The sequence below is a fragment of the Bacillus rossius genome, chromosome 2 (assembly GCF_032445375.1).
Source record: "Bacillus rossius redtenbacheri isolate Brsri chromosome 2, Brsri_v3, whole genome shotgun sequence".
NCBI classification, from domain to species: Eukaryota; Metazoa; Arthropoda; class Insecta; order Phasmatodea; family Bacillidae; genus Bacillus; species Bacillus rossius.
Window position 1 is genome coordinate 57690807 of NC_086331.1, and position 13603 is coordinate 57704409.

The 13603-nt window shown below is 48.0% G+C and overlaps 1 protein-coding gene across 2 annotated transcripts in view; it reads right to left on the reverse strand.

Annotated features, from left to right (window-relative positions):
• Positions 1-212: 212 nt before the first annotated feature.
• LOC134529962 (uncharacterized) overlaps positions 213-13603 on the reverse strand; it is a 137913-nt gene continuing 124522 nt past the window's right edge. For both annotated transcript variants that reach the window (XM_063364503.1, XM_063364504.1), the window contains one exon: positions 213-400. In XM_063364503.1, the coding sequence (XP_063220573.1) occupies positions 352-400 (49 nt within the window). In that variant the 3' untranslated portion in view covers positions 213-351. The remainder of the gene's footprint in view (positions 401-13603) is intronic.

The following is a 13603-nucleotide window of genomic DNA, read 5'->3' on the forward strand; positions in this document are numbered from 1 at the left end:
AATGTTTCTTGGACTGTGTAACCTGTAACCAGGCTTGGTAGCTCAAAAATAGCATGTTTATGTTAATGACTACATTTATTAATAAACCATAGAGGTACTACATAGTAGTCTTTTCTACACATAGCACTGCGATATTTGTTTATTATATATAAGCAAATTTATTTTCGTTATTTTTTGCTGCACATTAAAACCAAAAAATCTTTGTGGCCAGCCATTTAATTAAATTTATGACAATGTGTGACAAACTTTATTTGTAAAAACAATGTTTGACAGTCAATTATAATTGAAGTAAAGGTTATAAAATAAAAACACAGCCAGATACTGCAGTATGTAGAAGGCATTTTGCTGACATCAGGGACTGGCATCGATGTTGACGTGAAAACTGCGTGAAAATACATCCCTGAAAATAAAAGAGAAATAACAAATATAGTAAAAGAAGGCAATGAAATATTTATTGGTAAAAGTTTGTAAAGCAATTTTTAGATATTTGATAACATCACTTAAATTTCTTAGACTGTCCAGTAAGTTATCTTTATAAACTGTACTTAATCTTTAGATAAAGCAATTCTGAATTAATTCATGAACAAAAAATATATTTATTATTTTATAATATTTTTTTTCTGTTTGTACATAATTCTTTTAAAACCAAAATTTTAAAATAATCAATGCCTTTATTAAATATAGCTTATTTGAAAAACGCTTGCTTAATTTTGGAACTTTTATGGAACTGTGGGGCAGATACATCCTTTCTGATGAAAGAGATTCTAAATGTGACGTCGTACCGACCGAAGGCCATTAGCCCGGCCTCAGCCCGCAGTACTGGCTCCTGCTGGCGGAAAGCACCCCTCGCCAAGTCTTCACCCAAATGAGACGAGCGGCGTAACCTTGGCGCATGGAGGGAGTGTCCCCCCCCCCCCCCCCGCATGCCACCCCTGAGGAGTTCTGATCAGCTCACGGCCCGGAGCGGACATGTGCGTACCGTGGGGAGCCTTCAAGTTTTGTCTCTGATTCTTCACGACTGGTAACTATAGTCATCACCAAATACCTTTTTCAACGCAACTCCCCACGCGACTCCGGGTCGGTTTTTTTTCTACGGTGCAGGGATTACCCTGCCGTCGCTACTTTCCAAGTCAAGCCACCGAGTCTAGGGGACACGCTGGGGCCGATCGACCCACTCACGGTTAGACGACAGAGCTAGCCTGGCGCCCTCCTGGAAAACACCCCAATTCTCACATACAGCTCCTTAGACTCGCCGCGGGAATCGCACCCGAAACCACGGCTGATGGCAAATGGCGCCCCTGCGTATGGAAAATAGTGCAAAATAAATTAGCAAGAGAAACACCCGTCAAGCAAAACCAGACAGAAAACAATCCAGGAGAAATTTAAAAACAGAATTCTTCAAGCCATTCCCAACTCAGACGACAAAGTGGGCACGAAACGGCCATTTTGCGGGCGAGAACGGATCAGGTTCAGACAGACGGCGCGTCGAGGCGAGATGACATAGGAGCTTCTCCCCACCCACCTGCAACATCAAGCTTCGCGTCCTTCGCGACGAGGGAGCGCGACGCAACAGCCCGACATCCCCTCCCCTCAACGACCGTTTTTCACCTCCGCTTTGTGTGGCTGTCCGGGCGCTCTCGGCCGTCGCTTCGCACGCCCATCCGCATCCCCTCCTCTGCCGCGACCATTCTTGACCTCCGCTTTGTGCGGTTGTCTGGGCGCTCTCGGCCGCCGCTGCGCATTGCTATCCGCACTCCCCCTCCTCCACCCCGCCTGTTCGGTCCTCTGCTTTGTGCGGCAGTCCGGGCGCTCTCGGCCCCTACCTTCACACGGGTGTCCGCACCACCCCCTTCTCCCGGCCACTGGAGCGGCGCGCGCAAACAACCCGCCCTCCCAATCGCGATCTCCGCTTTGTGCGGCTGTCCGGGCACCTAGCCCGCGGACCCGCTAAGGCGCGCGCGGCACGTCAACGATAACAGCTGTCCAAAGCACCAAGAGTCGCAACACAACTATGTTTCACCAAACATCCAACGAGACATGCGCACACTGCAAGCAACCGAGAACTGCCGACTTCTGACAGGCTCACTGCCTTGGCAAAACACGTGCCAATGCGCAGCGTAAACCAATACCACGTCACCAACCAACCAAGCGAACCACGAACGGTGGAACATAGACTGGGAGAAGATTTGGAAGGAAAAATTAGAGACAGGGTATATAATACCACCACAACCCACACTGACAGTGCCAGTCACCGGGAACAAGCCAAACACGTGTTACGGCATGCCCCCACACCAAACCACAGCACAACCGATTGGGCACGACATAGCAACGCGACCCATCAACACGCGCATGGAGTCGGTGCGAACCGCCCCATACTCATCGAGGTTACCCGAATTCAGTGGTGCGCCTCAAGAGGACAGTCGCGCATACCTCCACCAGTGCGAAATCCGACTCACGCGAAGCGGAACCCCAATCGACGAGTGGCCCGAGCGGACCAGCGAACAGCTGCGGGGATGCGCCCTTACATGATGGCGCCTATGGGGCCACATCGATATGGAGTGGCAGGAGTTCACAGAGGCCTTCAGCCAACGGTTCGATGCAGGCGCGACGATGGTGCAATGCACCACATAATTCTACGGGAACACACAGCGAGACGGCGAACCCGTTTAGAACTTCGTGGCACACAAGCTACTGCTCTTCAAGCGCATAGCACCATTCGCAGAGCCCACCAGAGCACTCCCCACCATTACCCTACTGTTGAGGGACGAGCTCCAGCTGTTCATGCGCATCACCCACGTAAACACCGTCACGGAATACGTGCAACTCGCGGTGGCGACGGAGCAAAATGTTCAGAGGATGTGGGGAAGGAGCGCACGTGGCCCAGAGCGAGAACGGAGCAGCCCACCCAACCGCCGACACCTGCTAGCAATCCAGGCACCACCACCCCAACCACAACAGAGGGGCCCCAACCTCAGGGAGCCAAGAATGCTACGCACCGACGGCCTGACGTGGCCAGAAGCCAACGCGAGTTATCAACTGCTGCAGTGCAGGTTAGGATGCTCCCAGGGCAAGTACCACTGGCACAGCGACTGTCCTAGAGGGGCAAACGCCCGGCGCACGACACAACCCGCCTACCGGCCACCCACCACCTCGCACGACCAAGAACCGACGGGAAACGAGTAAGGGGGGGACACAGGTGGAGCCCCCCACCCACAATACCGACGCGCGAACTAGGTGATGCCACGACCACGGCAAACCCACCCGCGACAAGGGCAGCACGATGTGAACCACCCACCACGACACTTCCGACAGGACGTGATGACCCCAGCGGCGCACCATGCTCAACCGCCGAGTGCATCCACCGTGCCAACATACACCACATGAGCGCCGGTGACAACCACGACGAGCCACGACAAGCGCCGCCTACCACAACACCTCGCTACTGAAGACCACCAGGTATACCAACCATGTCAGAACCCACCACGACACTCATGACAGGACCCGGCGACCCCAGCACCACACCACGCTCAACTGCCTTGCGCACTCACCGCGTCGACATACACCAAGCCCAACAGCCCAGCCACAGCGGACCAATCCAGTTACAACAACCACCCAGAATGGGACAACTCGCACAGACCATTGACCACCTGCTCCACGTGCCTGTCGAGGTGAATGGACGCCCGACCCTCGCCCTCATCGACACGGGGGCGAGCCAGGTGTTCATCCACCCCTCGCTGGTACCTACCGGTACCTTCCGCCCACACCAGGGCGAGCTCCGGCTGGCAACCATTACCCACACCGGCCGGATGATGGGACACGCGGATGTGAAGGTAAGCCTTCGGGAGCTAACTACACCAGTGACCGCTGTTGTTGTGGGGGATTTGGGGGAAGAGCTTGTGTTAGGGCAACCCTGGCTGGCAGAACACGATGCCGTGTTGGAGATGGGGCCAACTAAAATCAATGTGGGGCGAACTGAGAGATTCGTTGTGTATGCGGTGGGTCGAACACCTAGTCCATCAGGCCCAACCATAACCCTAGACGAACTCCACCACGATGTACCACGGGAGTTCTGTAGCACCATCAACAAAGTCCTGCACGAACGACGAGGCGTGTTCGCGACTGCCGAGCCCCTACGACACACCACTGTAGCCGAGCACTCCATCCCGACCACCACCGACCAACCCATCTATGAATCACCCCGGGGTTATGGGTACAAGGAGCAGAGGATCATTCGGGAGCAGGTCACTGAAATGCTGCACAGTGGGGTGATCGAATCCTCCAGCAGCCCCTACAATGCGTGTATCGTTCTGGCCCCCAAAAGGGACGGTACCCTGCATTTTTGTACTGATTTTCGCCCCCTCAACGCTGTAACCATCAGCGCACCACCCCCGCAGATCAGCATCGAGACGGCGGTATCCGGCCTCGGGAGGGCCCGCGTGTTCAGCACGCTAGATCTGAAGTCAGGGTACTGGCAAGTACCAATCAAACACCAAGACCGGGAGAAAACCGCCTTCACCGTCCCTGATGGCAGGCGATTCCAGAACAGGGCCATGCCTTTCGGGCTCAAGTGTGCACCAGCGACATTCCAAGCAATGATGATGCGGGTGCTATAAGGGTACCTCGGCCAGTTCGTCCTCGCGTATCTAGACGACGTTATCGTCTTCTCGGAGACATGGGAGGACCACTGCCGCCACCTAGCACTCGCGCTCGAGAGACTCGCTACCCACCACCTGACCGCGAACCCCGCTAAATGCCACCTGGGTACCGAGGAGGTGGAATTCCTGGGGCACTGCGTCAACGCGGAGGGGAGCCAGCCTCAGACTGGCCATCTCCAGAAGATCGCGACCGCAGAGGCTCCACGTACGAGGAAGCAGCTCCAAATGTTTATCGGTCTGATCAATTGGCTGAGGGTATACATACCCGATTTCTCCCGCGTAACTGCACCCCTCACCGACCTGCTGTCACCGCAAGGTGCTACCACTGGGGCAGCGATGTGCAACGCGCGTTCGAGGAGGTGAAGAGCGCGTTCACTCGCTGCCACACCCTTGCACGTATTGACCCCGAACGCCCACTCATCCTGCAGACAGATGCCAGCGCCTTAGGGGTAGGCGCCGTCCTGTTTCAAGTTGACCACCTAGGAGACAAGCACGTAGTGGAGTACGCCAGCGCGAAGTTCGGGCCTGCTGAGCGTAGATACCACAGCAATGAGCAGGAGTGTTTGGCGGTGATCTGGGCAGTAAAAAAGTACCGGCCGCACCTCGAGGGCCGGACCTTTACTCTCCGGACCGACAACCGCTGCCTCACCTGGCTCCAGACAATTCAAGGCAGAAAAGGGAAACTCGTATGGTGGGCATTATTCCTCCAGTCCTTCGACTTCGTGGTGGAGCACGTGCCAGGGCGAGAAAACCAGCTGCCAGACGCCCTGTCACAGCAACCGAGCGACCAACATGTGGTCATAGACATGGAGGAGTGGGAGGACATGCTGCCGCCTGGTCCCAACACCTAACACCTCTCGCCACTAAACACCTGTTTACAGATCACGACCAACGCCAACCAAACCGACCCACCACCTGACACCGCAACTGACGTCGACCAACGGGTCATGACCGCTCAATGTCAATCAACCGAAATGACCCGACGATGACAACAAGCCGGAGACGAACTACACCCGACGTGGAGAGACCAGGACGGCCGGATCATGCACCAAGCGCTTGGAGCATCTGGGTCGTGGAAGACCTACGTGCCTCCCGAGGCACGCGAGGCCGTCTTGAGGTTCTACCACGACCACGACCTGGCAGGACACCCCGGTACGAACCAGACACGACACGCGGTCTCCCAACACTACCATTGGCCCGGCGTGGCGCGGGATGTGAGGGAGTACGTCCGGGAGTGCGAGGTCTGCCAGGTCCGCAAGGCGCACCGACGCGACGGGGAGCAGCAACAGCACCCACGACAACCGACCCACACCTTCCAGACCATCGCACTCGACCTGATGGGGCCCTACCCCAGGTCGCCCAGAGGGAAGAGGTTCATACTGTCGTGACAGATATGTTCACAAGATGGACAGAGGCATATCCGTGCAGCAATGCCAGGGCGTCCACCATCATCCACCTCATGACGCAGGAGTTCCTGCCTCGGTGGGGCTACCCACAGTCGGCCTTGACCGATAATGGCAGCCAGTTCATCGGCAAGCAATGGCAGGACTGGTGCGCGCGGGGGCATATCCAGCACCACACCACCCCAGCTTACCATCCCAGAGCCAACCCCACCGAGCGCAGGAACCAGGACTTGAAGATCCAACTCCGTCTCCGACTGACTGACGACCACTCGAAGTGGGACCAACACCTCGCCGACGCCCTGTTCTGCATCCGCCGTCGTGTGAACGCAGCCACAGGCCACACACCCGCCGAGATGGTGCAAGGGAGTAACCTGCAGCTCCCAGGCGAATGGGCCACCCACGGGACGCTGTACGATGGAGAAGGGACGGAGGAACGCGACCAGCGCAGGACAGACATGTATGAAGACGCACGACGACGACAAACGACCTACTCGCAGAATATCACCCCTAGTCCGAGCGGGAGACCAAGTCTACGCCCGGGTCCACCCGCTGTCTGCAGCCCCCCGCAACTACTGCGCCGGATTGGCACCAAGCTGGAGCGGGCCTTACAAAATCCAGAGACGCGTGGGCAGGACCGCATATCGGGTCAGACTCGGGGGGCGGCACATCCGGAAGATCCACCGCGACGATCTACGACTGGCCACGACACCGGGTGAACTGATGCCGGAAGAACCCGACCACGACAAAACACACAACGACATGCACGACGATGAACAACCGGTAGCAGACGAGCCCGAATCGTCTACCGGAGAGCATGACCACGACATCCGAACCAGGACACCAAAAGAGGCCCTCGATGACCTGGAAACACCAAGTGACGCACAAGATCTCACGCACGAGATGACAACGTCATGCCAACCAGGACAGATGACCCGCCACGGACAGGTGACCATCACCGATGTCTAACTGAGCGATCCGGAGGGCCTATTGGGAGACACCGCCACCGTCATCAACGAACCCGACGACGTGGTACTCGGCACCGCCAGACAACAACTACAACTCTGTGCGGCTGGGCCAGTGATCGCCCACGCATCAGAGGAGGAGGCAACAACCCTACCTGAGGGCACTACACCCGTCGTGGAGGAAACCAATGACGAGGCAGGAGAAACCCCGGGTATACCCGAACAAAGGAGGCAACCTTACTCTAGCGGGCCATCCAGCAACCACGACACGAGCAACCGCCGTACAAGACCGACGGAAGACCACAACACCACCACAACCACCACTCGGATGCCATACAATCCACCAGAAGCGCCCGACGAACCGCCCACACGTCAAGAGATGAGACCCTCCAGGGACAGGCGGCCCCCAGGGTACCTGGCCGAGTACGATCTCGGGAGGGCCCAGAGGGGCCACTGCAGCCCCCGCAATCCTGAGGGCACGACAGAGGAAACTCGACCACCGGTGGACACGCACTACTACCTGCGACCGCCCAGAGCCCCAACCGCCTGGACATGCTGTGAAAACTAAGCCACCAGGTCCAGAGCGCCGGCCCCACCAGCCGCAGCCACCCCAGGTGCCAGGATGGGGAGTTAACGACATGCTAGGGGTGCAAACTGTCGCAGAGCCTGATCGCATGCAAGGCCGGGCTTCTTCAGTGGGGGGCGTTTGACGTTGTACCGACCGAAGGCCATTAGCCCGGCCTCAGCCCGCAGTACTGGCTCCTGCTGGCGGAACGCACCCCTCGCCAAGTCTTCACCCAAATGACACGAGCGGCGTAACCTTGGCGCATGGAGGGAGTGCCCCCCCCCCCCTCCGCACACCAACCCCTGAGGAGTTCTGATCAGCTCACGGCCCGGAGCGGACGTGCGCGTACTGTGGGGAGCCTTCAAGTTTTGTCTCTGATTCCTCACGACTGGTAACTATAGTCATCACCAAATACCTTTTTCAACGCAACTCCCCACGCGACTCCAGGTCGGTTTTTTTCTACGGTGGGGACCGGCTGGGGCCGATCGACCCACTCATGGTTAGACGACAGAGCTAGCCTAGCGCCCTCCCGGAAAACACCCCAATTCTCACGTACAGCTCCTTAGACTCGCCGCGGGAATCGCACCCGAATCCCCGGCTGATGGCAAATGTTGATACAGTGTTAATAAATTAATATTTTATTGTTGTTACGACTAAAAAATGTTACAGCATGGCATTTTAAACTTTACAATTACATTGGAACATATTTTTACTCACATCAAAATAAATCTTTCTAAATACACTTGTTAGTGATGACTATAAATTCTAAATATAAATTAGTGCTGCAAGAAGAGATGTTTGTGTAATATTTTCTTGAACATGTTTCTATTTTTTGCCATTATTTTTATACAGTGCATTACAGGTATAAAAAAAAAAAGTACAGAGGCAATATTTATTTTCTAACCCTGACCACAGAAAAATGCAGCCAACCGTGGGGTAAACTGCCCACTCTGCCCATAATGTTACTGATTGCCAGGTGCACAACCAGTCAACTTGGCACCAAGAAGAATTAATGAAAAAGATGTACAAACGTAAAAACCTGACTAGCACTCCAAAGAACATGGGTTTTAATTCCGGTTCGGCCATCTTAGATTCAGTTTTCCATAGTTTCCATATTCCTTCCCCGATATTCCGTATGTGTGCTATTTGTGCGTTTTCTTCTCTAATGACTTTGCTGTCTTTTGCGTGGTTAGAATTTTGGTAAAAGAGTGGTCATACTCCCAGGACTCTGATACTTACTCCTTTACAATGAAAAATGCCAAATTTTGACTGAGCCTATATTCTAAAATATTTTTAGAAATTTAATTCTTCAAAACCATTTTCCTACTATGTCAAAGATGACATAAACCATACATCGTTAAGTAATAAGTCATAGCTTTTTTCACTTTTATAATATTATTGCTAAATATTATTTCCAAAAATAAATAAAACAAGAGTACTATTATAAAAAGTTAGCATGAAAGATTAAATTTTTTTTTAAGTTGATGTACTTGTGTGCTGAGCTTACTTCGTTGGATCCCTAGAGTGGCAAAGAGCGGTGGTGGGTGTTTTTGCAAGGGCTTGACTATTGTTTTTACCCTAGAGGTGAGAAGGTGTCTATCCCAGAAATACAAACGGTTAAGGAAACTAGCCTTTCTCTTTAGTCACGTAGGTACTACGGGTCTGCTACTAGCGCAATAGCCTTTAGTCAGTTTATCAAAAACTTTTTGAGGAGTTTGGTCATTTCTGGGTTAGCTCTCTAGTTTCACCATAGTATAAGAAGAAAATATTTTCTGTAGTGATTTCATGTTCTTATTTTGGTGGTAGTATGGCATTTGAAGAAAAAAATGAACTAAGTTTGTTGTACATTACACGAATAAAAGTGCACTTGTTTCAAATGAAATCACGAGTTCATTAATACGTACTGTCCGTCAAATTGATGTCTGGGCTCGTTCTGACAGTTTAGATGAAAAGATTATAATTATTGTCTTTAGAAATAAAGCTATTGGTCCCAATGATAAGTGCATTATTTGTGATTTTAATTTATTAATATTTTAGAGATTATAGAGTGAATAATACTACAACCCAATTTTAACCAAGCAAATCATATAGGTATCCTGCAAGTTTTATTTTTATCTAGGTTAGCGCAATCCACTTTTGATATGGAACTAAGAAATATTTACTCTGACACTGTTCAAAATTTAGCTTTGGGATAATTTTCCACACATTAAAAACTATCGTCCTGGCCCAAGCGACTTGAGTACCGCCACAGTAAATTACACACTTCGCAGCTCAGAACGCTTCAGCGGTCCGATAGATTGTACCAGATTCTAAACAACTATAACAATTTAAAGCTTAACAAATATTCAACAATAATAAATTATTTTAGCAATTTTCACGTCGGGCTCTTCATATTTACGTAATTTGTTTTTACATTTCCATAAAATTGAATATGAATAGATTTTTTAACTTAAATGATTTCAATTATCCTTTAATTATAAGATTTGAAAACTATATTTTTATTTTTATTTTTTACATATACATATTGTTTCTAGGTTATTATGGTTTCAATACTGAGAGTCTACTACAGAAATTTCATTTACGAAATCCATTTTTTGCTTATCGTTGCAAGACATTATCATTTATAATTAACAGCACGTTTTAGGTGTGACGTACAAGGTATGCGAAGGCAATATTTTCATATGTTTCTATAAAACATTGATAGTACCACTAAACTAAATTTAAGTTAGGAGAAAATTTTCCAGATATTAAAATCTTCGATCTCTTGGGAGCAAAAGTCGCCCCAGCGCTTGAGGCTGTAGTACTATCACACACAGTACGTACACAACACTACTGCACTCGGAACGCCCTAGCGACCCAGTCAGTTAAGTTAACCTTTCGAAAAATATGCCACTTTAAAGCTTAAGAAATATGCAACAACTTTTGTTTAAGTATTATTACTTTGGACCCTTTATTTTTATGTGAATCGAGTTTTTATGTCCTTAATTAATCAGTTCATTTCTTACCTTTAATACGAGCGACCGGAACGTTTTTCAATCTTAGTATGTATAATAGTTTTTCTATATTATTTTACTAAGTTTATGAAGAGTCTACGTTTAAAAACTTGTGAATGGGAAGCATTTTAATGGAATGCTGCAAGTCACTGTCATCTAGAACTTATCTGCACGTTTTCGGTGATACACATAAGGTCTACAGCAGTATTCTTTCGATATGTTATTAAGCTTAGTTGACTCTACCACTGTACAAATATTCAGCATTGGACACATTTTTCACACGTTGAAACCTTTGTTTCCTGGGCTACAACTAAGTTTCATTCGTTGGCTGGAAAAAATCGTTTCCAAGATTCAGTACTCTCTTCGTAAGGTTCTGCCAGAGCCCACGGTGTTTTTAGTTTAAAAAAGGCGAGGGCACAGTGTTTTGTTTAGAGAAGGGGGCAGGGGCAAGACGACTTCCGCTCGCCAGCCACCCACCAGTGTGAGAGGGGGGGAGGAAGGTTAGCTGAATAATTGAGGCACGAAGAGGTGAATTATCGTCTCCCTTGGCTAACTAATGGAGTGCATATGGAAGAAGGTCTAATGACTTATTCATCTGATGGGTGTCAGGAGGGACGGAAGATTACCTAATGATGTGTTAGGGCCAGAGGGTCTAATGGCTTTCCCATCCTGTGTCATGAAATCGAGTTATAAGATCTTCCCACTAGCAGCGACCTAATGTCTTCACCAGCAAGTCTTATCGCACATATCCTCCCATTCTGAGACTGCTACGTGGGCGTGGAAGGGAGTATAGAACAAGGAGGGACATATAGAAGTGCGACTCTTGCAGTGGAAACGGAACCATATTTTGCACATGTGACGCCATATGTTGGATGGGCCCATAGCTAATAGCAAAAAAAAAAAAAAAAAAGTAGGTTTGGGACGACGGACGGGAAAACAAGGGGGGTGGGTGGGTAAAATCCAAAGTGTTAGATTAATAATGTTAATTTACTACTTGACGAATAATTGCTTAGTAAAAGTAATTTAAACTATGCGAGAAACACTTAATGCTGTTTTGCAATAAAAAATCATGATCTATATAAATAAGCAGAATATGCAACATGTTTGTTATGCCACAAACCCAAAATACGTGGCTACCAAAATAAAGTAATCAAATATTCACTGGTTGGTTTGCCTTATAATAGCTCATTGATTACTTCTCACAATCAATATGTTAGTAATATATTATGAAAGTTACTACCTAGCAGATGTGTTCAAAACTACTTCACAAATCTAGGTCTCAGTCTCGGAAATTATAGTTTCTCCCACATGGAAAGGAGGAAAGGGAGAGGAAGCCCATGCATGCTGCCTCGTTAAAAATCCTAATGGCCAGTTGCACCATTCTGCTCTTCGATCTGCGATCCAATGATCCTAGCCCGAAAATGAATTTTGGATCATCCCTCTAAACATTACGCCAACAAATACTGAGACTACACCATCGCCTCTCCCGTGAACTGAAATTCATACATTTCCAATTTACAACAGGTGAAAGCAGTGTCGAAGAAATGTTAGGTGCATTTCTATTGGTGGGCTGAAACTATATGAGTCGCTAATATCGATTGCGACATGACCACGGTCATATATAAAGGTCTGGAAACTTCCTATACTTTACCTTGGCGTGTCTCATCCGCTTAGTGAAGATCGCGGCAGCCTGCAAACTAACAGCGCTAATAGTAGTGTAGCCCATAATTAACAATGTTTTACATGGGAGATTCGTATAACTTATATTATATTATTTAATTCCTTCAAAAATTTTTTTTATTTTTTCCCAGATTGCAGTAGTATTATATAAATGGCCAACCAGCGGCTGGGTTCTTAACGTGGATTGAAGACTGTTCCCCCATCTTTAATTGTGACATCATGGCGGCCACCTTGGTGTCAAATTTCCTAAAATTTCCTCAAAAATGACTGAAAGTACCTTAAAATTCCTAGAAATTTCCCTATTTTTGAGGGAATAATTCCCGTTTGAAAAGGAAATTTTTCCTATTTTTACCTTACAAAATATGGAAGATTAATTTTCCTCACGGAGGCTTCACTTTTCTCTGAGAGGCAAAAATTCCTTAAAATTCCAAAAAACCAAGCCTACGGGTCATGACAATTAACTTTGACTGAAACCTGAAAATCTTTAATTTTCGAACAAAAATTCCGAAAAAAAATACATGTAAATTGTTTACTTCTAATTTTTAGTTACTTTATCCATTTCAGACCTCGTATGGATTCCCGATGAGAGTAAACAAGTAATTATTTAATGTAAAAATTCTTCATTGCAATTTAAATAAAATTTTAATAAAACACAAGCTTTCATCACACCCGTCATCTTGGATTCCGCTATTTTTTTATTTGCATATTTAAATTGTGGGGTTACATCCGCGATCTTGAAAATCCGTCAACATTAAGTTTGAAAATCGGGAAAATAAAACTTAAAATTTATAAAAAATACTTAATTAAATATTAAAAATACAAATTTATAACAAGTTACTGGTTTCAAACAAGGCGAGGTCATTCGATTAAAAATTTGCTATGGATCCTTCCTCCACAGAAGCTACCAGCAGACTGACCTTCCACCACTAATATGCCAAGCGAGATATTACATCAGCCAGTATGACATCACGACGATCATCTTGGATCCGCTATCTTTTTTTGTCTTCTGATGGCTGTCATCTTGGATCCGACACATAGTTTTCGTCTGTAAGGGGATGCTGCCACCATATTAGTTTAATTTTTATCATCTATAGTGCAGTTATTAATTATTGCCAGGGCGCCCGCCAACTAATCGGACATCTTTGTCACAATATTAAAAATATGTAATTGTTTAGCTATAAATTAGAAAAAATTCCCAAAATCATCAAAAAATCGCTTATTAAAAAATATTAATTCAATCGAATCATATCCTTGGTTCGATTCTTGATCAATTTTAGAAAAGGAAATTTTAGGTAAAAAAAAGTATTTATTTTAAGGTAACATTGAAGTGAAAGGTTTTTACAAA